The sequence below is a fragment of the Panthera uncia genome (assembly GCF_023721935.1).
Source record: "Panthera uncia isolate 11264 chromosome A1 unlocalized genomic scaffold, Puncia_PCG_1.0 HiC_scaffold_17, whole genome shotgun sequence".
Taxonomy (NCBI): Eukaryota; Metazoa; Chordata; class Mammalia; order Carnivora; family Felidae; genus Panthera; species Panthera uncia.
Window position 1 is genome coordinate 72710677 of NW_026057577.1, and position 25774 is coordinate 72736450.

Below are 25774 nucleotides of genomic sequence, written 5' to 3' on the forward strand. Positions count from 1 at the left end.
GACCAGATGGAAGACTTCTAGTTGCCGTGTTGGTGTGGTTTAGAATGAGGCCATAGGCAACTGGCTTCCTACCTGAAGAGGAAGATGTGTGTGTGTGTGTGTGTGTGTGTGCGCGTGCGCGCACGTGTGCAGGCATGTTTGCACACACAAGCACGCTCTTGGAAAGGCTGGCTAAAGAGGTCCTGTCAAAACCTTGCAAGGCTGGAGGGCACCTTCCAAGGTACCTGGGATGGGTTCTGATGATGCCTGTAGGAAGTCAAGTCCAGGTTCGGGAGGTGCTAAGATCTCTGCGGCCCTTAACTCTCCTCCCTACCATCTCCTCCATCAACCCTGGAGGTGGCTGAGTGGTGGGACAGTAGGGAGGGCAGCAGGAAGCACTTGGCTTCCAGCAAGACTAAGCTGGAAGAGGGGAGAGGCTTCGATTTTAAATGCATTTCAGAGTTTTGGCTGTTACAGAAGGCTGGACTTAGTAGTTACTGAAAGGAAACTGATTCGAAGAGTGACCACAGGGCTTATCAAGAGCAACTGTCCTGGAGGGATTGAGATCTGCCAGAGATTTCCTCCCTGAAGGCAAGGAAACAGTTGCCGGAGTGTGTTTGCAGGGGCACGTGTGAGAATACATAGTGTTGCTTTATGATTGCCCCACCCGGTCCCTCTCATTGAATGCACCCATCTCTCTTGAATCCTTGCGCAACTACGGAAGATAGGTACTATCCTAATTTATCAGAGATGTTGGAAGGGAGATCTGGGGAGTAGGCAAATTGCTCTGGGTCACAGGTTGGTGAATCTCAGATCTAGGACTCTATTCTTTACTCTCTATACCACAAAGCATTTTCAACTTCCCGCACTTTCACGTCTTGCTGACAGGTCTTTGGTTCTGAACTTGCTTTCTCATCTATAAGCCAAGTCATCTGTAACCAATGACAGGAAAATGCTAAGATGTTAACAGAAGGGAGGAGCCATAATAGTTCATTCAGGCAAGAGTAGTGAGTTAAGAGAAGGGAGGAGCAGGTGAGGTGGTGATGACTGGTTACCAGGGCAATAAAGACTTGTCATCAGTGGCAGAGAGAGGAAGGAAGATGGGGGAGGTGAGGAGGTGACTTTGCCAACAGTCCCCAGTGTGCTCTTATAGCTGCTCTCAGCTGCACAGTTCTGTGGCTCAGGTGGCCCCAAGACCCCTGGAGACCCTCTTGGCACTACTTTGACAAGGATGACTTAAATGAACTCTGCCTTTGAGAGGAGAAGGAAAAGCTTCCAGGTGTAAGAGAGTCTTTTCCATAGCAGGCTTTTCCCCAAAGCCTCTTACCTGAAATGAACTGTGCCAACCCGCTCTGGCACCTGCCTGGGCAAGAAGCACTCAGGCTTACAGACAACAAGGCTCTTTTTAAAACTCTCCTGTATGAAGACAAATGGAAGAAATAATTAATAGAATATTCAAAGTTAAGCTCAAGTTTGGAAGAAGTGCATCAGCACTAAGTTACTGGTAGCCATGTTGTTAAGTGAAGCTAACTGACACTTGGAAAGATTCACAGAGAAAACTTACTTCACAAGGCAATAAGTTGTAGAGTCTTGAAAATGTTCTGGGCTGTGTTTATCATACATAGGGGCTCAGTCACAGTGATACAAAGATCTAAATGAACCTAGTAGGATTTTTAGTCCTGCTTTTAGGCTGCTTGTTTGTCAGGTACATTGTAACAAAACTTTGCAAATCCAAATAAAAGATGGAAAGACATAATTAGAAAATAGTGAAAAATATATAGAAAACTTACTAGGTCCCATGCACCATTCTACCTATACATTATCATAATCCTCTGATGTAGGTACCGTCCGCTTCACGGATGGGAAACAGGCTGCAGGGCTTTATAAATTTGCCTGTGGTCTGTAGTTTGTGAGTGGCAGACCAGGACTCTAAGCCAGGCTGTCTGGCTTGATCGCTCTGAATCACATGTGTACGGTGTGCCTTGTTTGGTACTTTATGACTCTTTGTATTGTTGGCCATTTGTAGCTATGGGCTGCTCTCAGTCCCTCCCAAGGAAGAGTGTATAAGCTCCTGGGGTCTCATCCTGCTCTGTGTGGCCGTCATTTAAACATCTTCGTTTCATCACCTATGAAATCCAGACAGTTCTGGATGCTGTTAATGGGCTCTGCTCGTTCTATCATTACAGGAATCCCTAAGTCCTTCAGTTGTCCTCAAAATGTCTATGCTTGGAAGATTACAGAAATGCTACGCATAAAATAAGTGTAACCAAATCTCATGTCTAATTTAAAGAAATGTCAGACCAGAGTTGCTTTAATGAAGATAAAAAAATGATATATAACATCTGTAGACTGCTGTCCTCTACCATGTCTTTGACAAGTGGGAGAATAGCTATAGAAAAAATATAGTAGGAAATGAAATCAGAACCTGTCAGTTATTATAAATAAAAGTAACTTTTAAAATCAGTTCATTTTATATTACAAACCATTATATACTGTTGAGATGCTTAATATTCCAGAGGTGACTAGAGGTGTGAATGCCAAAGTTGGAAAGAGACATCCCCTATGCAGGTGTCCAGTTTGTTAAACATGACAAAGGGACTCTCAAAGTAAGGTCAGTCTGCCATTGGTAACTAATTCCTAAATCACGAATTTGGGAAGATATGGCAAGGCACATAGACCTAACTGACACAGCAGACTCTTGCAGTAATCCAAATCCTCTGGCCATGTTAATTTTAAATAGGACATATATGAATAGCCTGCCTCATTTATTCTTTGAATAAATTATTATTGAACACCTCCTCTGTGCCAGATCCTGGGCTAGGATCTGGGAACAGCCTAGAGAACAAGATAGTCTCTACTCTCTTGGAACTTATTTAATAATACAACTAGTTGTTAGTTATAATTGTGATAAATGCCACAAAGGGGAAGTAAAAGATGAAAGAGAGCATATACCATCGTGGCCTGAGTTAATCTGAGATAGGTTGGGGAAGGCTTCCTGGAGGACGTGATGTTAAGGGGAGATCTTGAGTGTGGGGAGGACTTAGCTAAGTGGGGAAGGGGTGGAAGATGGACCTTGTGGGACAGAAGGGACAGCAAGTACTGAGTAAGGCCTTGGGATAGGAGGAGCACCTGAAGGCAGGTCTGTGTGGTGTTCAGAGGGTGGGATCAGCAGGTGATGAGGCTGGCGAGGTGAATCACGCTGCCTGTTGATACCACAGTGGAATTCTGTAAGCCCTTAGGAATCCCTAAGTCTAGGAAGGCAGATGGCCATTCCTCTAGAAGCCCGAGCTTTAGAACTCAAGCGTAGTGGCTAATCACATGAGCTCATCTTTAGGAAGCACTCTCCTACATTTCACAAACCCAGAAATGGAATTCTTCTTCATCTACAAATACCCATATTGCATCAAGGATCTAATTACAGTAAGACAAACCAGCCTGGCTGGCCAGTTGAATTCAGTAGGCAGGAGTTATAAATGACACATCTCTATTGTCATGCATAGCAGAATCATCTGACCCCAACTTGAGGATTGAGCAATCATAAAATAACAGAGCTACTTCCTGCCACTGCCAGTCTCCTGTCCCAATCTCAGAAAGGTAAAACCAGTGGAGCAGGTCTGCATAGGTCTTGGCATTCAATAAAACAAACCCCAAACACTCCACCTGGAAGCCTCAAGCCTCTCTCTGCCTTTGCCCCCACTGCAATCAGTTGAAAAGGACTCATTCTTTTTTTTTTTTTTTTTTTAATTTTTTTTTTTAACGTTTTTTTATTTTTTAGACAGAGAGAGAGAGAGCATGAACAGGGGAGGAGCAGAGAGAGAGGGAGACACAGGATCCGAAACAGGCTCCAGGCTCTGAGCTGTCAGCACAGAGCCCGACGCGGGGCTCGAACTCACGGACCGTGAGATCATGACCTGAGCCGAAGTCAGACGCCCAACCGACCGAGCCACCCAGGCGCCCCAAAAAAAGGACTCATTCTTACCAGAAAACTAATACTCTCACAAATTCTCCCTATTGCCTTCAGCAGACAATCCATAATTTAGATGGCTGTTTTTCATGGAACTCCCCTGTGTTTTATAAACAACGATGAAGCCTCTTCCATGCCCCAGTAAGAAGGCATGTTTTCACTTTACCTGAGGAAAGGGGTTAAAAGACAAGTAGTGTTAAATGTCCAGTGGGGGAGGGCTACGGACACAATCATAACATTGGGGACCTCATTTGCTCGTGAGGCTCTTTGTAGACCTAACCAGAATCACTGCTGGCACCGACCGACCGATTGTTCTAGGTTTTCATATCAGCATTTAGTTGAGGATTTCTTCCTTTCCCTCCTATTATTCCTTCAGAAAATGTGTAAAACCTGGAAGTTAAAGATCTAGCTAGGAGAATATCCTTATGTCTAATTCAGACTGGTTAGCCTCTAGAGCAGGAGTCTGTTACTGAGATGGCTTTTTTTTTTTTTTTTTTTTTGAAAGATAGTGAGCACAACCGAGGGTGGGGCAGAGGCAGAGGGAGAGAATCTCAAGCAGGTTCCACACCCAGCACAGCGCCTGATGTGGGGCTTGCAGGCTCGATCTCACAACTGTGAGATCATGACCTGAGCCAAAATCAGGAGTCGGGATGCTTTAACCAACTGAGCCACCCCGGGGCCCCTGAGATAGCTTTTTACTATGAAGAAGAGATAGTGTGATTCCAGACCCTGCCTCCTGTCTCCACCTGCACTGTCCCAGTCTCCTTCAAATAGTCTGTTAAGACTGCACACATTCAAAAACAAGGGAAACATACTTTTTCTTAAAAAGTACTTGGCCTTCCTTCACATTTGCCATTTCTGACAAAATCAACTTACAATAATCTACTAGATATTACCCCACCCCCCACATTCTAGTCTCCTTTGAATCAAGAGTTTGTCTAGCCTGTGTGGTGTCACTGGAACGGTCACTTTGTGAAGCTCATTGTAAGGTACCAGCACATGAGGGGCAATATGGAGAAACGGTTAAGAACGCAGATGCCAGGGTCAGGTTTCCCAGATTCCACTGTTTACTAGCTGTGTCATGGATGAGTTTCTTAACTTCTCTAAGCCTCAGTTCACTCACCTGTAAGATGGAGATAATAGGGTTGAGGTGAGGAGTAATGGGACAATGCACGTGTAGGAAACGCTTAATCGGTACGTGATTCTTGTTCTCCAAGTAGATGTTGCCTCTGGAGGGCATGCCCTACACTTTGAAAACAGGCAGGTCCTGGAGCAAATACCCTGCCCCCACTTCCTAGAGTCGCCAACAAGAAATAGCTCTGTCCCAGGAGGATCATTTACATTAGGGCATCAGAGAGCACTCTGTTAGGGGTTTTTTGTTTTTGTTTTGAAAGATAAATTTAAGAGCCTTGAAAGGAGACAAAGGAAAAACAATTCCCAGAATTGCAAAGTTAACATTTTTATTGAACTGAAATTGGTGTAGAACAAAAGGGACCACCACAGCTGCTGAAAAGTCCTTGTGACATTTTATCTTTGAGGGTCCTAACATGGTTTGGGTGGAACAACTGAGAAACAGTGTGTTACGTGTGTGTGTGTGTGTGTGTGTGTACACACACACACACATAGAAATACTTAGAAATGAGCCTCACATCCTTTTTTAGTTTTGGGTTACAAAGAACAATGATAACATCTTCTGTTGCCTTCATTTAGTAGTGTCAGTTAATATTCTTTCACAAAAGGTTCCTCAAAATGCTGGCTAGAATTTCCCCCCCATCCGGTACACATAAGAAAAGGATTCAGTAACACTTAGGCAAGTAATAAACCATAAGAACTTCAATAGTAGTAAGGGCATATACCACACATACATGACTCAACACTCACACTGCCAGAAATACAGTGAACTGGCTAAAGAGTTTCAGCCAAGTTCCAGAAGCAGAGAATGCACTAGTGGAAGGGGTAAGGCAACCAAGGAGAGTGTTGGAACTGATGGACCACTTGTGTCTAACCATTTCAGCATCTTGCTTCCAACATGCAAGTATCACATTTGTTTTACATCATGAGGTGAAATGCTTTAAGGGAAAAGAAAACTATAAAGTTTAAAAGATCAGAGATGAAAGGAAATGAATACTGAATTTTTACAGTCACTGTGCATGGAGCAATGATATAAACTGACCACACCAATTATTTTTGTGAGAGCAAGTATTGAACCACCATCAAACTCAAGAGTTGGAAGTTACCCCCAAGTATTCCAAGGGAAATAAATAACAAGATAGGAAACAGAATCCCTGCTTAAAAAACAAAACCACATCTAGTGAATGTTGCTTTTGGTTTGTACTCAGTCAGCTGCTCATTCAATCTGGAGTTAATCTGGTGTTGGTAAAAATTTCCAAAAGTGCTTCAAATTATTTTAGATGAAATGTGACAAATGCACACACACGCGCACACACACATACACACACCCCTCATTCTCTCATCTTGATAATGCTGTTTTATACTTACTGTGTCTCTCAAAACAACTAAATAAATCTTTCCACTAGAGTAACTGGTACTAAGTGGCCACTCATTCCTGTAGCAATTATTTGAGGGAATCTAAAAATCTTGCAGTAGGAGATAAAGGATGACTATAAATATTTTACTAGGCTCATGGCCATCTTCAAAATAGCAGATTCAGAGATTTATAGCTCAAATTTGCGCCGACAAACACACATTTTGCAAGGATCTGCCCAATGTATATAACAAATATCTAAATTAAGGCTTTTATAGGTAGGTGGTCAGGTCTGTGAATGTGCAACGCTGGATTTTCATGACCTATCTCCAGCTTCCATTATCACCCAATTTGTAAACCAGAAGATGTGCTGTTGTGGGTAGGTGGGAGCTCCAAGGGCTAACAACCAGGGAAGGCTTGTTCGTAAACAAGATCTGAAATAAGAGTTGGCAGTGAAGCAATTGAGAGGATGCCTCATATCATGTAGAGGGAAGAGTGATTTGTACCTGCTGACATGGATAGGCATGAGATTTAGAGACCTAAAGGTTTAGTGCCATTACTAAACCAATGGTCCTCACACTTTGACTTGCAAAAGTCACCTGGAGCATATTTAGGAAAATGTGGATACCTGGGCCCTATACCCAGAGATTCTAATTTGGGTGATGCAAGTGTTTGTCCAAGTACCTTGCTTTTGAAAAACACTGCTCATAGCAAATAGCAGCAATCTTTGATTAAAAGGCCAAGATGTCCAAGAAATGACACCAGTGAGGTCATTACCTATAGACAAATCCCTCAGGAGACTCCACCATAATATAAGGAACACATTTATTCCCATTTCCTATCTTTTTTTAACTCAAAGTTTGAAATCAATGAACATTTAGTAATGATTGTACCAATTCTGAGGTAAAAGGAAGAGCACCAGGGATCTCAATGCTAAAAGAAACCAATTCTTTAGGACGTCTGTGCTACAGAAAAATCAAATTCCTGTAGTAATGTTACAGAGTTATAGTGTACAGGGTCTTGTATCAGTCTTTGTATCGTCTTTTACTTCTGCATACATTTCTATATTATCTACTTTTTCCAGTTAATGTTTTAGAAGAATTCAAAGAGAAAAGTTTATCTACATGCTCTCAGGTTCTCTAGATACCAACATTTTCTGGTTTATACCGATACACAACAAAGTTACTTATTTATTTATTTATTTTTTGGATGCTGGAGACAAACATCTTTATTAAAGATACTACCAAAATTTTGGCAAACATTTCAAAACAGATTTGTAAACATAATGCTTCCCTTTTCAACTGGCAGCACTTTGAAAAGACAATACGATAAGACAACACAACTTGAATCAACATTAGTTCAAAATCCTTATATTTTTGACCACATAACTTATGTTCCCACGTGATAAAACAAATGATAGTTTAAATCAACGTCAACAGATAAACTCCATGAAATGAAAGTTTGTGCTGTTTGATGAATCACAGTATGTTATGGTTAAATATATCTGCTCTTTTTTATATTCCTGGCTCCCAGGATGAAAAAAAAAAAATCTTTAAATATACATTTCATGTAGGTAATAGCTTCTCTGCATATCTCTCTTCAAAAAATACTTTATAGCAGTATATAAATAGGTTACCTACATGTTTAATTTTATAATTTTGCCCCAAAACTATAGATCTGTTTCATTTTCATAACATATTGATTTTGCCCAACATTAATAAAGCTGACAAACTGTTGAAATGGAAATGCTTTTGTCTTCCACGATAGAAGTAGCAATTTGACAGAAAAAAAAACAAAAACAAAAAACCCTACAGTAACACTCGTCTGTTGTTTAACCTGAGCGTTTGGCCTACTGAGAGTAGCAGCTTTTTTCCTCCATGCACGCTCACATCCACACCACCTCTGCACACATACTGGTCGAGCACACGCTTTCAGACGCTGGTAGGCCACAGTATACTTCCCATTGCTCTAACCAAGTGGGAAGTAGTGTAGCTAATGATTAACCACACTATGTACACAACTAGCAAACACCTTAAGGCAACCATTGCAATGGGGGGTTAACTTGCAGGGCGGATTTACTGTTCTAGATCAAGTCAGCCTGTATGTACATATGTGTGCATATTTATACACATACACATACACCTTTCTATTTCTTAACCCTCCAAAACAATGTTTTAAATTTTTTTTTTTTGTATTTTGTGCAAATTTCTAAATATTCTACCATTTAAGGCAAAGAGTTTGCGTTAAGAAAGGTCAGAAAATAGGCTTATGTTTATCCAAAAGCATTTCACCTTGCACATTACTGTTTTTTTTTTTTTAAACACACATAACTTTGAAGTATGGACATTGGATCCCCAATATCTTAAAAAAATCATTTCTAATGACAAACATAAGTTTTTAAGGAAAAGAGCTGATTTGAAGTATAGACACTGGATCTCCAATATCTAAAAAAAAATTATTTCTATTGACAAACATAAGTCTTGGGGGTGGGGTAGGCATGGGAAGAAGGACCAGAAAAAGCAGCTTCAAAAATGCAGGGAAGCAAAGTAAAATGGAAAAAAAAAAAAAAAAAAAAAAAAAGTAAATAACTCAAGTTTACTAATACTGAAACTTTCAACAAGCAAAGTTTCATTTTTTTAGCATCTTAGAGCAACTCATTTGGAATTTTAAATAAATAAGCTTAAGTTTATTCACATCTTCTGGTCCAAGCAGAGATCTAGTGCCATGACTCTGCTTGCTGTTGGTCAAATTCACCTATTAGTCTTTTGATGTGAGCCAGCTTGTTATGAAGATACTCGCATCTGTATTTTTCTTCATGATAATTGGGACTGGACTGCAGAGGAAACAGACGGGAGGAATTAGGTTGCAGAATTTATAATACTGCCCCAACTACGGGTCAGAAACCCACAGCGATGATTCCTACCTGCTTGATCTTCTGATATTCTTGTAAGACTTCTTCATGAACATTCTACAAAATTAAAAATTAAAATCATAAGGGAACAATTTTTTTTTTTTTTTTTTTTTTTTGGCAATATAAACAGCTAACACACATTCAGCAAGGGTGGGGAAATACTGATGATGGGAATGTAAATTGGTACGCTCTTTAAAGAAGGCAATTGGCAACTGCTATCAAAATAGCAAATGCAAAACTGACTCAGCACTTATACTTCTCTTTCAGATTTGCTTGCTCCTGAGTGAAATGCTGCACGTAGAAGGTTATTTGCTGCAGTACCGTTTGTAAAGCAAAAGACAGTAAAGAAAATTTAAATGTCCATTAATCCATACAAAGGAATACGAAAAGGCCATTAAAAGGGGTAAGTGCTTCATGTACTTATATAAAGTTCTCTAAGATGCATTATATTGTTTAGTGAAAAAAAGCAAAGTGCAGAATGACTTATACATTTTGATATCATTTGTTTGAGAAGAAATATAATACATTCTAACTTCCTTCTAAGATGCACATTTCCTCTCATTTTAATGCAATCAAATAATGTGTGACAGTTTAACTTACTGGAACAGAAGACAATATGTACATATTATAACTGATGACATCTTAGATTCAATTACATATAGCACACAGGTGAATTTGCTTGTGTATATACATGTGTATATACATCTTACACACACAAACCTCTGAAAGAATGCACTGGAAACCAGTACCATTGATTGCCTCTCAGGAGGGAAATTGGGTGGCTAGGGAAGATGGCTAATACTTATCTAACCTTATGTACTATGGACTAAGCAGTTTCCAAATACTTACGTTTATTCTGCACAACTCTATCTAATCACTTTATTTTATGGATGGGGATTCTGAAGAAAGTTAGGTAATTTGCCCAAGGTCACACAAATACTCAATGGTAGAGCTGGGAATCAAACCCTGGCAGTTTAGCTCCGTAGCCTGCTCCTAACCACTAAGCAATCCTTGGAATTACATTTTAGTTTAAATATAATCATGGTACACTGGTAAATAACTACATGTTAAAAAAAAAGAAAGAAAGAAAGAAAGAAAGAAAGAAAGAAAGAAAAAAAACACCCCACCATATCAATGACCTCTTGCACCCTCAAACACAAATTCCTCTGGCAAAGTCTTCCATAACTCTAGGCAGCCTGTTTAAAGATTAAGACCCACTAATGGAAGGCATGGTCTTTAGAGCACAGATGCTCTCAGGTTGTTTTGCCAATTGTGGGAAACCCATTCACGTTCTCTCATGTGGGTCCCTGTCAGAACAATAGTTACTAGGCCAGAATGAAGGCATCGTCTATGGTTGTGAATTGTGACAAATTTATCTGGCCTACATAAGGAGGGACACATTCATTTGTATTAATCCTTTTGCTTGTAACTATGAGAAAGAACAACCAGTATGTGGGTCTGGCTTTTACTGGTTTGCCAGCTATGGTAATACTACTAATTAAAGTAGGGAAGGGAAAATGGCTTAGTATCTGTTAACAAATGTCAGTCTTTGGAATAGCTGGAAACACCAAGCTTTTCTTCACTTAAGCCCCAAATCTCTGTGGTATTAAACCCTTTTTATATGTTATGTCTATATCTTCCCTATTCTAGGCCAGATTGAGTTTTTTTCTAAAAAAACATAGACTTGAAATAGCAATTTTTGGGAACAGCACAAGATCTAACAGCTATGGTCTGAGTTGGCAATGCAGTTAAATATTTCAATGAATTCCAAATCAACTTTTTTCCTATTTAGTTGTGTTTGCTTTTTACCTTGATACTCTATTATGTTATAGTAAATACATAAGCCTCTATTACATATTTTATACATATTATGTTATATAAAGTTATTTTCCACTGACAGAAATACAGTTCGTTGTGTTTACTTATTTTAGAGAACTATTTCAAATACTGTATTTAGTTTCCTAGCTAATTTTCAATGAAGACCAAAAGCTGCAGAGAGGCTGGTTTGCCAGAGGACATTCTCCAAAGGCCAGTGGGATGCCTGGGGGTGGACCGGGTAGAGAACAAAGAAGGTAAAATATGGAAGTGAGCCTGTCTAGGAGCAAACATGTTTACCTGATACTCTTTTGAGCCCGGAGAAAGCCGCTTTCGTTGTGCATCAAGTTTGATAAATCGTCTAGCTACAGTCTCCATCCTGGCATGCAAGGCCCTGTATTCATCATATTCAGCATTGAAGTCATCCTTGTAATTCTGGCGTTGCTCATAGGAGACGATAGCAATGTATTTTCTAATAAGAAAAAAGAAAAAAAATATAAATGGAGAGAAACTACAGAATAAACATAATGCACAAGTCTGACATTTAAAACAAATATTTAGAAACTGTATCCAAGCATGTTTCCCTGGATTGAAAGTTGCCCTGCCACTGTTTGCTGCCATGTCACTCCTTCAAAGAACTTTCAGGTGAAATTATCCCACAGGAGAGCTTAAGATGTTCAGTGAAGGAAAGTTAAATGTGAAAAGAACACGGTGGCAATGGAATTGAAGTGTGACTAGAAAACAACGCTTATACAGATTTAGCTTCCTAAACCTTTCTCTATCCAAAATAATTCACCACCACTCTAGCAGCAGAGGCCAACCCATCTGTTCCGAGTCACATGGAAACAGAAGGACTTGGTGGGTAACATGAAACCAGGAGAGTGTCACCCAGTCACTAAGTAAACGCTGAAGTCAAAGCTCTCTCTAGTTGTGCGGCTAAGAGGAGGTCTGTCTTTTGGCCGTTTACACCTGCTGCCAGTAAGGTGCCTCAGGCTTGTTCCCTCTGCCTCTTTCCTCCCATGTTTGACTAGGCAAATGTATAGAATACAAAAGGGAATGAATAATTTTCTTCTTTTGAAATGACAGACTGGAAGAAAAAAAAAAAGAAAAAAGGGCATATCTCTCTAGGTCTTTTCAGCCCTAAAGGGTCATATTCTATGTAACTGAACGTCAGTGTCATAGTATTATTCTAACTTAGTTTCTTCACGAATCTATTTTACTTTAGGGTGTAAATACCTCTAGGGAACTGGTGAGTGAAGGCCATTTTCCCAGCGTGTCAGTTTATTCAGTGGTAAGCAAATTAAAACATCATTTTAATATTAAAACACAGTATTATTTGCTTGTGGCTCTGGGAAGTGGGATCACACCAGGGGCTGGCCTGGGTCTCTGTGCTCTGCGTTCCTGCCATGGAATGCTAAGTTCCCTTGACTTTCTGAGATAAAAACGGACATTCCAAAGCAATTCCATCAGGGGCAGGTGCTTCAGCACTCCCGGACATGCACAGATATTCTTAACTGTGGGAAAACCTTGGAGTTCAGTCCTTCACAAAAATGGTTTTAGATAACCTTACCAGTTTTATTTAAAATGAGATGGCACAAATGTCTGGTTGGCAATGTGAGAAAAGCGATGCAACTGAGCACTTAATGTCCTCATTAATATTTTTATTCATGCCAAGTTAGCCTCTGTGGAGGTTCGGTTTCTAAGTGTGAGGGAGACAGCACTGGTATGCTGATGTCTCTGATGTAAGAAGAGTGTGGTGAGCCAAGCAGTGACGCAGGGCTGTCCTGATGTCACAGCGGAGGAAGCCCGGGGCGGGAAAGAGCTTCCTGGGGACAAGTGCAGGTAAGCAAAATGGCTACACTGCTCAAGAAACTCTGGCTTAATGTGTTCTATGAAATATCCTGCTTTCTCAAGATCACACACAAGGCTACACCCTCAGTATTTTATTTAATAATTTCCTTAGGGAAAAACACCAATCTGGCCAACAGTTGTGTTGCTATTATAGAAGATTATTTGGTTATATTGGCACTTTAATGAAAGGCATTTCACTATTTTTAACAAAAATTGTTATGGTTCTACAGCTGGCTCTAAATGCAATGACGGAATAAAATTTTAAAGGGTTTGGATATTTCACAGCCACAAGTAACAAAAGTATTCTTATTATATAAAAATTAGGGATATTGTGGTTTAGGTATGAATTATTCAGAGGCTGATCATTAAGGTTTTATTGTATGTCTTTTTGGTTTTCTTAAGAAACAGCTTAAGTTCTGTAATTGCAGTGATTTTTCTGAAAATCCATGCTTTCTCACCATTTTAAGAAAATTGGCTATAATCATATAAGACAGTTTTGTGACAAAATAAATTGCTTTTACTTTAATAAATTAAGCAAACAATTACACAGGTTACATACTTTTGTGATTTTTGAGAGCCAGAAACGTGACAAATGTGCCAAAATGCACTGAGGCAGATGCAGTGACCATCCCTTAGATTAGGATGTTAAAAACCACTTTTTAAATATAGAATTAACTGGTTAAGTTGACAAAGCACAGCAACATCCTGAGTGCATGAGGAAAGGGTTAGAATTCTTTTTTAGCCTCCCCACACGATTCTGTCACATAGAACTAGTTTACATCACTATTACAAAAAAGAGGAATTCAAAATCCACCACAAGAGAATAAGAGCACAGTCCTGCAGTTGTCAACGGAGGGGGCCGACTTCCGCAAGACTTTTAAGAAGTGGGTTTGCAGTAGGAGAGGCGAACCCCCTCATCAGTGGAGCCAGACGCTATGCTGTCCCCCAAGCAACCTTCCCTGGGCCAGCTTGGTGGTGGCCACTTTTCAAAGCTCCCCCACGCCCCAAACTCTAAAACCATATACCACCTCCGATGAGAGAGTGCTCGGTATGGTTTCTTGGGTTCTTTTTAGTCAAGAGATGATAACCAGCATTATGGTTTCATGCTGTATCATTCCCCAATAAGTATAGCTTTCACACTACTGTTAAGCAAAAGTAACACATTTTAAGTATATTCTTTACTCTGGAAATCAACATTTTGTGGTATACGGAATGCTAAACAGCACAGTTTAACTTTGTCCACCATGAGATGCTAATAGAGAAACGTTCATACAGCTCAGAGTCCATTTTCCAATCTACATTCAAATTATTTTGCACACTTGTTCATTTTCAAAGCTATCTGCAGTCAAATCTGTTTGTTCTTCCACTCTCCATTTTTCCAGGCTCTTGCAACTTAATTATTTCTTCTTACAGAAGCCTTTGAGTCTATAAAAAAGCTAGAATTATGTCTACAAGTTATAATTTTTGTGATAACCAGTTACAAAAATGTCCCCAGCTCAGCATTTAGCAACTTGTTGTCATAACGAGAAAAACATTATAACTGGTACTAAAGTGAAATGATCTGATTTTACTCTTCTCTCCTTTTAAAATTAATTCCATGGCATAACTTTATTTAAATGAAAATCAGTCTATCTCTACTTTGTATTAACTGTGGAGATTTAAGCACTTTATCAGTAATAAACTCTCTCTTTGGGGCAACAAGTGAATGTGCATTGATAGACTGTCAGCTTTGAAGAGTCAGACCCCTGAAATCTTCCATAATCAAATGCCTGACCTGGCTACAGAACAAAGGACAGGCTTCTCTATACTTAAAGGCCACAGAGCAGAACTCAGCGCTGGGGGGAGACACAACCTGCTTAGGCAGACAGGGGTGGATTTGGGACGAGCAGGCTTAATGGCAGCCTTTCAAATGCAGGGGTGGCTCTGGGACTCTATTTCTGGAACTTCTTTTCTCATTTGCAAATTATGGGAAAAGAATTTGCAAACTTTCTAAAATTAAACAGTTCTCTCCCATTGGCAGACATCTGAACTTACATCAAATAATCTGGGAGTTCAATTGTTGAAGAAGGCTCCGTGGAGGCAGTGCAGCCCTCTTTAACTCCTACAAAGAAAAAAAAAAAAAATCAAGCTTTCACCCAACAGTATGGTTATAAAATGCCTATAATTCTAAAATAGATCAGAAACATCTGGAACACTCTTCCTCAAATTCTATTCTTCCATCTCAATAAGCAACAGTGAGCAAGGAATACAATTGCACACGAACAACAGAGGCCCTGTGAGCAGGGCCAGCAGAACTGACGCCAGGCATTGAAAGCGCCCTGGCTACCGCAGTGTCTGCACAATAAAGGAATTCCGTCTTAACCCAAGGTCAGTCTTCTATTCTTTCAATAACAGTTGTGGCATCTGCCCAGCAATTCAAAGACTGTGCTGGCAGATGCAGCCACACAATGGAAGATACAAATTTTACATCAACATCTACTTTTCATAGGATTCGAACAAGGCAGATGAGACAATGAAGTCAGGTAGCAGACCGCTTCAGTCACTGTATTTTATTGCTACCCTTTTTGTATGCAGACAGTGGAAGGGGTAGGAAGTTTTCCCATATGGGTTTTGAAGTAATTTAAAATAAGTCATTACTTATTTTGTGTACACCGATGTACACTCCTTTGGTCTCTTATCTCTAAATCTCATATTACTACACAGATTTGTTTAAAAAAAAAAAGACAAATAAAGTGCCAGTCATTCATGGCTATGCTATGAAAATGTGTAAAATCCCTCACTCAGGATTCTATTTATTTGAACACAACCAACATTTCCTGAGGGTAAGTTTAGACTTTTTATTAGGGTAACTTTTTATCATTCAAACTAGAATTAAATTAATAACTCACATCCTAACCCTGCCTGCTGGCAAAATGGACATGTTCAATATAAAACAAAAGTGAGTATTTGATAATTCCTTAGTTCAACATTTTAAAAGACCAAGTATACGAAATAAATTATGCAGACTCTGTGGCCTTATTGTTGTGTGTGTGTGTGTGTGTGTGTGTGTGTGTGTGTAGACTTTGAGACTCCCCCCACTCCTTTTTTTTTTTTTTTTTTTTATAATAGCCTGAGTCTTAAAGGAAAAGGCATTAAGTGCATGTCACCTGGCTTCTTCTTTGCCATAGACCTAGATAAATTCCAACAGATTCAGGGGATGTGGGTCTAGATCTATCCTCAGTTTGTGATAATCTCAAATGGCTTTGAAAGGTACTACATCCTTAGTGAAGGATTCAGAGACTCAGTCTGTTTCTTCAAGTCTCCAACTCTGAGAACACTCAAACTTTGCTGTACATCTCAACATACTGGGATCCAATCCTCCCAGCACTAGCCTGACTCAGCATCACCATCTCAGCGTTGGAAGTGTGTGGACTGGGATATACCCAGGTATACTAACTCTGAACACAAGGTGTTATTACTGCTTGCCTCTTCCTGACTTGGCAAATTTAAGTACAACAGTGTTTGAGGGAAAAAGCTTACACCTACCTTTTGGGTCACTATATAGTATCACACCGATCTAAATATTTCAACAGATAAGCTGTGATGTGCAGTATAGTCAATCCAGGTCAGTGAAGGCACTGCATTTTACTATGCTGCAAAGCTCCTCTCATGTGGTAAAAAATGGTCAGTTAAATCTAAGAATTACAGACTTCCAGTATTATGGGCAAATTACAGAAAGGCAACACTCTTTAACCTCTTCATTAAAGTAACTTTTCTAAAGTCATATTTTCCTCGAGAATTTTGCTTTGGTTATGCCGAGTTTAAAATTGGCAGCAATGCTAAATGAGGGGCTTGAATCTTGGAATGCTGTTTGGGGAACATTAAGGTTTAGAGCACAACTTTTTTTTTTTAAATAAGAAAAATATAATTTTGTTACTAGGTGTTAAAAATCATTACACCTTAGGTAAGTGGTCTTCCTATGATTAGTTTTTCTTTAGAAGTAAAGCATTATTTTAAGCTTCTTTGCATCTCTAGGTTATCTGGCTTTTTAAGTTTTCAAAAGCTTGAAATGGTTAAATTTTACTAATGCTAGTATACTAAAACAGTGTTCTCAAAATTGAAAAAATAATTTCTTAAGCTCTATCAAGCAAATTGCCAACAGCCTTGCATAAGACAAATTGCTTGCTTTCCCTCTGAATAAAGATGATGTTATGGATCTGCATAGGCAATCTTACTTTGCTGGTTTTATAAAGAATTTGACATTTCCCCTGTGTTAACATTAATTAAGGCAGGGGTGACCCTGTTTCTCTGGCAAAGAAGGAAAAGAATTATTTTTATCGCTAATTGTGTGTCTGGTAAAATTAGTTCAAGAATGGCAGAGAATAGGTCACGTTGAGGTTGTGCAATACCCTGACAGTTATGGAAAAGAGCAACAAAGTCTACCTTTTAAGAGGGGGTCTCTAGAGGATAACAGTCATTTTCAAATGTTACCATGTTATTATCAAATTTAGAAACTATGTTTAATAGTTGGTTAAAAAGAGACCAAAAATTACTGATGTTAAATATAAGAAAAGAAAAATCTGCTCCAAAGCACAACACTAAGATTATTAACACAAGGTCATTTGACAAAAAAGCATTACTAATTATATAAACAGCATAATGTCCCTCACGATAGTCTGCTCTGCCCGATCATTTAACACATGTAGTTAGTTTTACAAATGTAAAGTGTACCTTCATTGGAATCTGGACTGGAGTTGTTCAGCTTGGCAATTTCCTCTTCTTCTCTTTTAAGGTCCTCTTCCTTTTCTTCAGTCATCTCAATGTCGTGCTTTTTAATTTGGTCCTTTTCCTTGTGTTTTTTAGACTTCTTTTTGGACTTTTTGTGAGACGTTGAATGGGTATCTTCCATAGGCTTTGGACACTTTAGTAGAACTGAACCAGGGGGTAAGGTTTCCAGAGAAGTCCTAGAGGTATATTTGTCTTGCTGGTCCTCATAGATACTACTGTTTTGACTAAAACTGTCAACAGGTAGGTCTTGAGTCCCCCGGCCTTCTGGAGTGCTAGGGGAATTGGAGTTAGAATTTACAGTCTGAGGAGGGTTGGAAACGGGCAGGTGGGTTGAAGGCAGTGGTGGAGGGGTAGGGATGGCAGCAGCTGCAGGAGGCGGCAGGAGGCCTGCAGCAGATTTTTCACTCGTGGGATTCAAATGACCATTTAATGTTGGCGGCACTCTATTTGTCAGGTGAGATATTCGAGCTTTCTTATTCATTAAAGGATCAATGAAATCTGAATCTAAAAGCCGTTTCTGTTGGGGAGGGGCAGAAAAAAAAAAACGAGCCACTTTGCATTAAAACTCAATACATGCATCATTGGCTACCATATGAACAACTGTACTTATACTTTCTGATCATATAGCCCCACCCTAAGTTCTTCGAGAGACTATGCCATTTATGTGGACTGTACCACTTAGGAGAGTACTAAGAAGAGGTAACCTTCTTCCTCAGAGGGCTGTGGCTGACCTAGTTATATTAAAAGAGAGGAAGGAGAAAGCAGTTTGTACCATTTCACTCGGTGAGGACTAAGAAGGGTAGGTAAAGGGCAACAAAAGCCTACACTTATTTAACCTCCTCTAATGTGCTAACATGCTCTACTTATGAATATTTTGGCTGCCATTTATTATTTTACCTGTCTTAAAATGGGAACAGCCAGCACCTTGAAAGTAATTTCTCTAAGTATCTCTATTATTGCTGAAATGCTATTCAGTTTTTTTCCCTCTAAATATATCTCTTCATCAGATTGGAAGGTAAGTTTTAATAACTAGTCCATAAAAATGATATGGAATTAGTATTTCAGAAATTTAAAAAATTATGCTAATACTATCCCAATCCAGCAATAACAATATTTAAATTAAAAAGGGAATTCAGATAGTCGAAAAGTACAAAGCATACATCCAATGTAATAATGTGGCCTAAGCTTCACCTTGAAAAAAAGTAACAGTTAATCATCTCATTAATTATTCTGTTTCCAATTTAGCACCATTGATTTGGCAGCCATTACATAATTAGATTACAGTATAAATAACTTCATGGCAGTTGGCATTAAAAGTGAGGATTCTATAGACAATGTACATGCAAGGACAAAATTACTTTTATTTTGTTCTCCCTCTGTTCCTCACAATAGGTTTCTAACAGTTTTTGACATGTGAGTAGCCTTTTGCCCACAGCAAGCTTACTGTTGTCCACACATCTGTCCTGTCTCCCGAATCCTTGGGAGGAGGGTCCAGAGAGAGGAGCACTGTGTGAGCAGCACTGGGGTAGATAGGTTTGTCCCACTGTCAATCCCCAAATCAGGGAAAGGGAAATAAAGAATCTTTTGGGGGAAATTTTAAGCTGGAAGGAGTGAGGTCTAATTGGAATATTCTGACTGGGATTTAATTGAAAAATACGTTAAGGACACACATGTATGAAAAGGACAGAATTTTTTATTTGCTTATTTTATAAACATTTTTCCTTAAGAATATTTTTCTGGAACATGTTTCAGGTAGTATTAAATGCCTCCAATTTTCAATATAATCTGAGACTGAATACAGGACTGGGTAAGTCTTCTAGGTAGTGACCAAATAAAAAAGTAGATAATCTTATAATAAAATGGAAACTTCAAATATGGAAAAGCAGAGTAGATATTAAACACTTTGACAAGCAGTGCTGTGTAGTGAAAAAGAGGTGTGGGCTGTGAGCCAGGACCTGAATTCTAAACAGAGCTCTGCCATGATCTGGCCGTGTGACTTTGGGTAGGCAAGCTGTGCGGCTTCTCTGGGCCTCATTTCTCTCATGCATAGATCAGACCACGTGAACTAGCTGGTCCCTAGAGTTCACTTAGGGGCTATGGTTATGTAATTTTAGGAATACCTGAGGAGAAGATGCAGCATCTCTACTAGAACATACAGGAGATTCTGAACGGCTGGTGCTGGCAGCATTCTGAGATGGATTTAGTTTTCTGTAAAGGATACATACATATGTTCCAGTTATGAAGAGAATTTTCAAATGTTCATGATAAAAAGCTTACCCTTGCTTCTCTTTTCCTTCTCAACACTAAAATAACAATAACTAAGGGGCGCCTGGGTGGCGCAGTCGGTTAAGCGTCCGACTTCAGCCAGGTCACGATCTCGCGGTCCGTGAGTTCGAGCCCCGCGTCAGGCTCTGGGCTGATGGCTCGGAGCCTGGAGCCTGTTTCCGATTCTGTGTCTCCCTCTCTCTCTGCCCCTCCCCCGTTCATGCTCTGTCTCTCTCTGTCCCAAAAATAAATAAAAAAAAAACGTTGAAAAAAAAAAAATAAAAAATAAAATAACAATAACTAATATTATCACTTACTTGATCGGTTTCAAAGAAGAAAAATTTACCTTGAGAGCACTGACTGTAATGACCGTCTGTCGATTTCATTGTATCCAGGCCAGTCTTTTTGAAGTTCTTTAAAAACATAATCCTTTAAGGTATACGAGAGGTCCTTAGGATTCAGATTGGCTACCTGGCACATAGTGTGAAAACAGAGCATTAGCCGTTTTTGCTATTTCCTAACCCAAAACAGGCAACATTTTGCATTTACACTGAAAACAACTGTACCAGTTGGCTACAAAGGGACTGCCAGTTTTGCATATGACAGGTCTCAATAAATGCTGTTTGACTTCATTGGGGAATTAAAACTTTATATATGCAGCTAAACATTTTTTCCCTGAATGTCCACCACATGACATTTCTATTCAAACAGCCTACTGAGGCAAAAAGTGGAGGAAGATTTATTTATTTATATATATTTTTTAAGTCAAGTTTTTCTAGTCAAAGGAGTTAGATTAACAACTTCATTATTTACTTCTGGCCATTAACTCCCATTACTTGTGAATCACAGTAAAAATCTTTGATCATTTTTATTACGTACAAACCAAACAGTGCCCAAATGTTGGGTTATAAACTTTCCCTTCAGCAATCAGCAGAAATTATCTCCATAAATAGTATCAATTCTGATGCCCTTGTCTGTCATTTCCTTGGCTTGCTAAGCTTGCTTCTTGTAGTTGCCAGATCTCCTGAAGAACCACTTATTCAAAGTCCTTGAAATTCCCGAAAACCAATAAATGGAAACGTACAGCAAAATAACCCCCAAATTACTGTTATTAGTCAGCTAGTTTATTCTCAAGTGTAATCTCTTCTTATTGCTTAACTGCAATTCGTACAGTGTCCAGGCCTAGATTCCATCAACAAAACAAATGTACAGATTCAGGTGCCAAAGCAAGAGTCATGTTTAAGGCTGGTGGAAAGTTAATCCTCCAGTTATTTCCTACGGAAATGCCATTTATTGTTTTTCGGTAATTTCTAGGAAAGTTTATTTATTTTGAGAGAGAGAGAGAAAGTGAGTAGGGAGGGACAGAGAAAAAGGGGGACAGAGGATCCAAAGCAGGCTCTGTGCTGACAGTAGACAGCCTGATGTGGGGCTCAAACTTGCAAACTGCGAGACCATGACCTGAGCTGAAGTCAGACACTCAGCCAACCAACTGAGCCACCCAGGTGTCCCAAAAATGCTCTTTTTAATAAATTGACTTCTTTCTGTGTCTTTTAAAAGTACTATCAAATATACTATGATAGTTTATGGTTTTTTTATAGCTTAACATTAATCTAACATTAATACTGTTATAAAGTAGAAAATGGTAGGCTTAAGATTCAAATTTGCAAATAAGATGACACAAAACCAGATTTCTCAAAGTGGAAAAATACAATGCTTAGCTTTTTCCTATTATCCTCAGGACTACAGACTATCCTCAGGTCCTCATAATGGGACCTTCTCCTGCTTTCCTCCTTCTCCCATTTTGTCTTTTTTGTGCACTCTTCTATATGCTGGAGTGCTTAGGACCTATTGTCTGCCTTGTATTCTTCATTGTCATCATTATTTCATTCAGCCTTAGGGCTTTCTTCTTTGCTTTCTTTCATCTCTACAACAAACATGGGCCTGGAACTCATGACCTTGAGATCAAGAATCCCATGCTCCTCCAACTGAGCCAGCTATAAGGCTTTCAATAGCCAATTGATATACTGCTATCTCCTAATTTATAATTCTACCTCCAATCGTTGTCTCAACACCATGGCCTTATATGTAACTACTAAACATCTATCACTATTGGGTTATGGCTAACAGACATCTCCTGAACAGAAATCCTAGTGCCCCTCCATACACCTGTTCCTTTGCCATCCCTCCCCCTCTCAGTTAATGGTCAGTATCCATTCAGTTGCTCCATTTAGTTGGTCTGGGTTAGAGTGCAGACACTGGCATTTTTTAAAAGCTCCCCAGAAGATTATAATGTGCAGTTAAGATTATGCTCTAGATTCTGCCAAATGATTAACATAAAGACACTCATGTCCCATTTGCTGCTGAATTAAGCATACCTACATTTTAATGTACTTATGTCTATACATATAAAGAATCACATAACTACTGACATCAATAATACCCTCTGTGTGAATGAATTGCCTCTGCCACCATTTTACATTTTATCGTATAAACTTAGGAGGTAATTTACAACCTCCCTGGAGATTCAGTCACCAGATATTTTGTGATATGTAGCCTGAACCTCCCTCCTTCCCCCCCACCAAAAAAAAAAAATTAAAACACACACACACTCTGACACTCATTCATTCTTTCACCCTGTCTTTTGAGCTCTTAAAACTGCTATGTGACATATGGATTTAAATTAAGTGTTTCCAAAAAGTGCTCAAACAATTTAATAAGATCCTTGAGAATGTCCAAGATACACTGGGGGTTAATTAACCTAGAATTGGAGATTTTGGCTTTATTCTTTCATAATATTTAGTATCATGACTTGAATGTAAGAGAATAGATGAAAAAATGGACTTAGAAGTGTCATTCTTTGAATAATAAATGAAAACCTATAGGTTTATTTTTTTTAATGGTGAAATTTAAGAACTGTGGAAATGTTACTGCTTTAGAAAAAAAATCCTTTGATTTGAACAGTAATCAATATTTATGACCCCAAATCAATATGAAAAATATAGCAAGTTATAGTTTGACAAACTAGTGACATCAACAAAATCTATGACCTACTTTAATACTTAAGCTTGTGATTATAAGGTAATTGATCAAAGGTAATACTTTACATATTCATATCCCTTAATAAAGACAACTGAATGATCTCAGCACACTCAGTGGCAAAAAAAGGTAGAGTAAAAAGCATGCAGGGCAAGACACATTTGAAACTATTTAGTAGGTAAACATATTCTAGCTTATACAAACCAAAGACTGATAAGAATAAACCGTACAACTTCACCTATATAACAATAAAAATTACAGCAGTACTTTAGTGACCCAAGACCAAAATCAGCCAACAAAAACTTCTTACCTTTTTGGGGTGCCCAGGTGGCTCTGTCGGTTAGGCATCTGACTCTTGATTTTGGCTCAGGTCATGATCTCACACTTCATGAGTTCAAGCCCCGCACTGGGCTCTGCGCTGCCAGTGCTGAGTCTACTTGAGATTTTCTCTCTCTCCCTCTCCCTCTCCCCTGCATGTGCATTCCCTCTCTCTCTCTCTCTCTCTCTCTCTCTCTCAAAAATAAATAAGCTTAAAAAAACTTCTTTTATAATGGAATTTCAGAGCAAAATTTGTTTAACCCAAATGAAGATAATGACTTGAAACTTCATTTTTAAAGCTTTTTTTAAGCTTCTAGCTTATAAGACCTACTATAAATGACCACATTTCAATGAGCTTTTCATTAGGTGTTTAAAACAAGATGGCTTAATATTCAAGAGTTATAATTCATATACCATTGAACAAAATGATCCTGAAATTTCTCTATCTTAAATAATACTAACAACAAGCCTTCTGAAATGAACTTCTCAACAAGAAGGCACACAGAAGGAACTCTCTCCGCGTGTCTCACCTGTTGCAGAATTGCTCCAAGGGAGTTCTTGTCTTTCTGATTGACACCATCTTTCTGCAGTCGAGCCAGGAGCTCCGGTTTCTTGTAAGCCTTCAGTGCCAGTAAGTGAATCACCCTGTCCCTATATGGACGCTGAGAAACACTGCTGCCTCCATGAGTCTTTCGAATCGTATTTGCAGGATTCATGGGGGTTGACCGTTTCCTCTCAGGCACTGCATCTGAAACAGCTTGAGGCGCTTTCCGAATTTGCACTCTTTTCCCTAAAGTCCAGTGGAAATGACATTGTTACACATTTGTGGGTAAGATTATAATGAGCATCTCAGTTTCCTCAACTCTGATTCAGGTACTTCTTCATTTCTGGAGGGAATTATAGGCCACTTTGTTTCAGTTTTTACATTAAAGAGATATGCAAACAGAAAGCTTTTTGAATAAATGGCCTAAGATTATGGATTTGAAATTGTCTTGATAGAAGCATTTATTGGAATATATGTATATAGAATCATTCTGTCCATTTAGCTACATATGGATATTAATTAGTAACACAAACTGTAGCAAGTGGTTGGGAATTTTAAGGTTGTAGGTAGTTCATGTTAAGTGCAAATAAAGTAATTTCCATGCTTACCCATGCTATTTACTGACCTTATATGTACATATTATATGTCATTTCTTTGGCAGAAATGAATATAACAAATGTGAAATGTGAGCAATACCTGTTGTATCTCACTAAGAACACAGTTTTGGCTGAGATGAAAAATTATCTTAATCTCACAGATTCAGGGACCACAAAGAGGGGAGTCAGACATAATTTGGGGTCAACATTCACAAGGGCAACCACAAGACATACTCCTTTTCAATAGGCCATAACAAATTTTAGGAGTCAAAAGACAACCAAAACCAACAAAAAATCTCAGAGGGCCAGACAAGCAGATACCTGCTCTGCAGGGCTGAAGCTACACAGGTGAATTAGAGGAATGGAAAATGGTAAAAATGAGGCCTTCCCATCATTCCTGCCAGGCGAGTGCCATTTGGTAATTAACCCACTTTCTGCTTAAACTTAACACTGAGAAGTGGCAAATGTTTCCTTCTAGAAAAACAAAACCTGGTAACAATTCCTTGTTGAAGAAAAAATTAGAATTGAACTGCTGTGTAAGACCCTCATTTTATCATTTTTGAGGTGGACTCTTATAGCACCTTTCATACACTCTGAACCTCCAACTCTATGCCATGTGGTTGGGGGGCGGATATTAGTAACATATAATGTAGGACAACTGCATTAGGAACAAGACTAGCAACTAGAAACAGCAGATAAGCAAAAGCAGTCTCTTAAGTGCTGCAGTCTGGGGTGAAAACAGCTTAATGGAGCAAAAGCAGTACTGATAGTAACTCTGTCCATGCAGGGGTCCTGAGGCTTGGCCAGAGGGGCTGTTAGTTTGACACAATCCTATGTAGAATAGAGGAGAAAGGGTGAATGATCTCACTGGCTTTTGTATTTCTCTACTGCCTGGACATAACAAATTGTAAATATCAGATCAAAATATTGCACAACAAGAGAACTCAACATTAAAGGAGCACTACTCAGTGATAAGAAAAGCTATTAAGGTGCAATTAGAGTTTTGGAGATAGATTTAGATCTGGTTTCTGTATTTTTCTTAGAGACAGATCAATGTCAGATGGGCAGGGAGCTAATATTTATCATGAACCAATTATGTGGTGGGGGAGCACTATACTAAGACCTTTACACTCATTAGATCTCACAATACAGTAACCTGATGAAACAGGCATGGTCCCACTCACAGATGAGAAAACTGAGACTTTCAATGGGATAAGCTCAAACGGTAAAGTGCTCACTTAAC

The 25774-nt window shown here is 39.1% G+C and overlaps 1 protein-coding gene across 1 annotated transcript in view; it reads right to left on the bottom strand.

Moving 5' to 3' along the window:
• Window positions 1-7234: 7234 nt before the first annotated feature.
• The window catches only part of ELL2 (elongation factor for RNA polymerase II 2), a 71387-nt gene continuing 52847 nt past the window's right edge, over window positions 7235-25774 (bottom strand). The window contains exons 5-12 of the mRNA XM_049647616.1: window positions 23922-24181; window positions 20384-20508; window positions 19893-19980; window positions 17716-18289; window positions 15040-15106; window positions 11455-11626; window positions 9352-9396; window positions 7235-9261 (exon numbers count right to left, since the gene is read on the bottom strand). Coding sequence (XP_049503573.1) covers window positions 9145-9261; window positions 9352-9396; window positions 11455-11626; window positions 15040-15106; window positions 17716-18289; window positions 19893-19980; window positions 20384-20508; window positions 23922-24181 — 1448 coding nt within the window. The 3' untranslated portion in view covers window positions 7235-9144. The remainder of the gene's footprint in view (window positions 9262-9351; window positions 9397-11454; window positions 11627-15039; window positions 15107-17715; window positions 18290-19892; window positions 19981-20383; window positions 20509-23921; window positions 24182-25774) is intronic.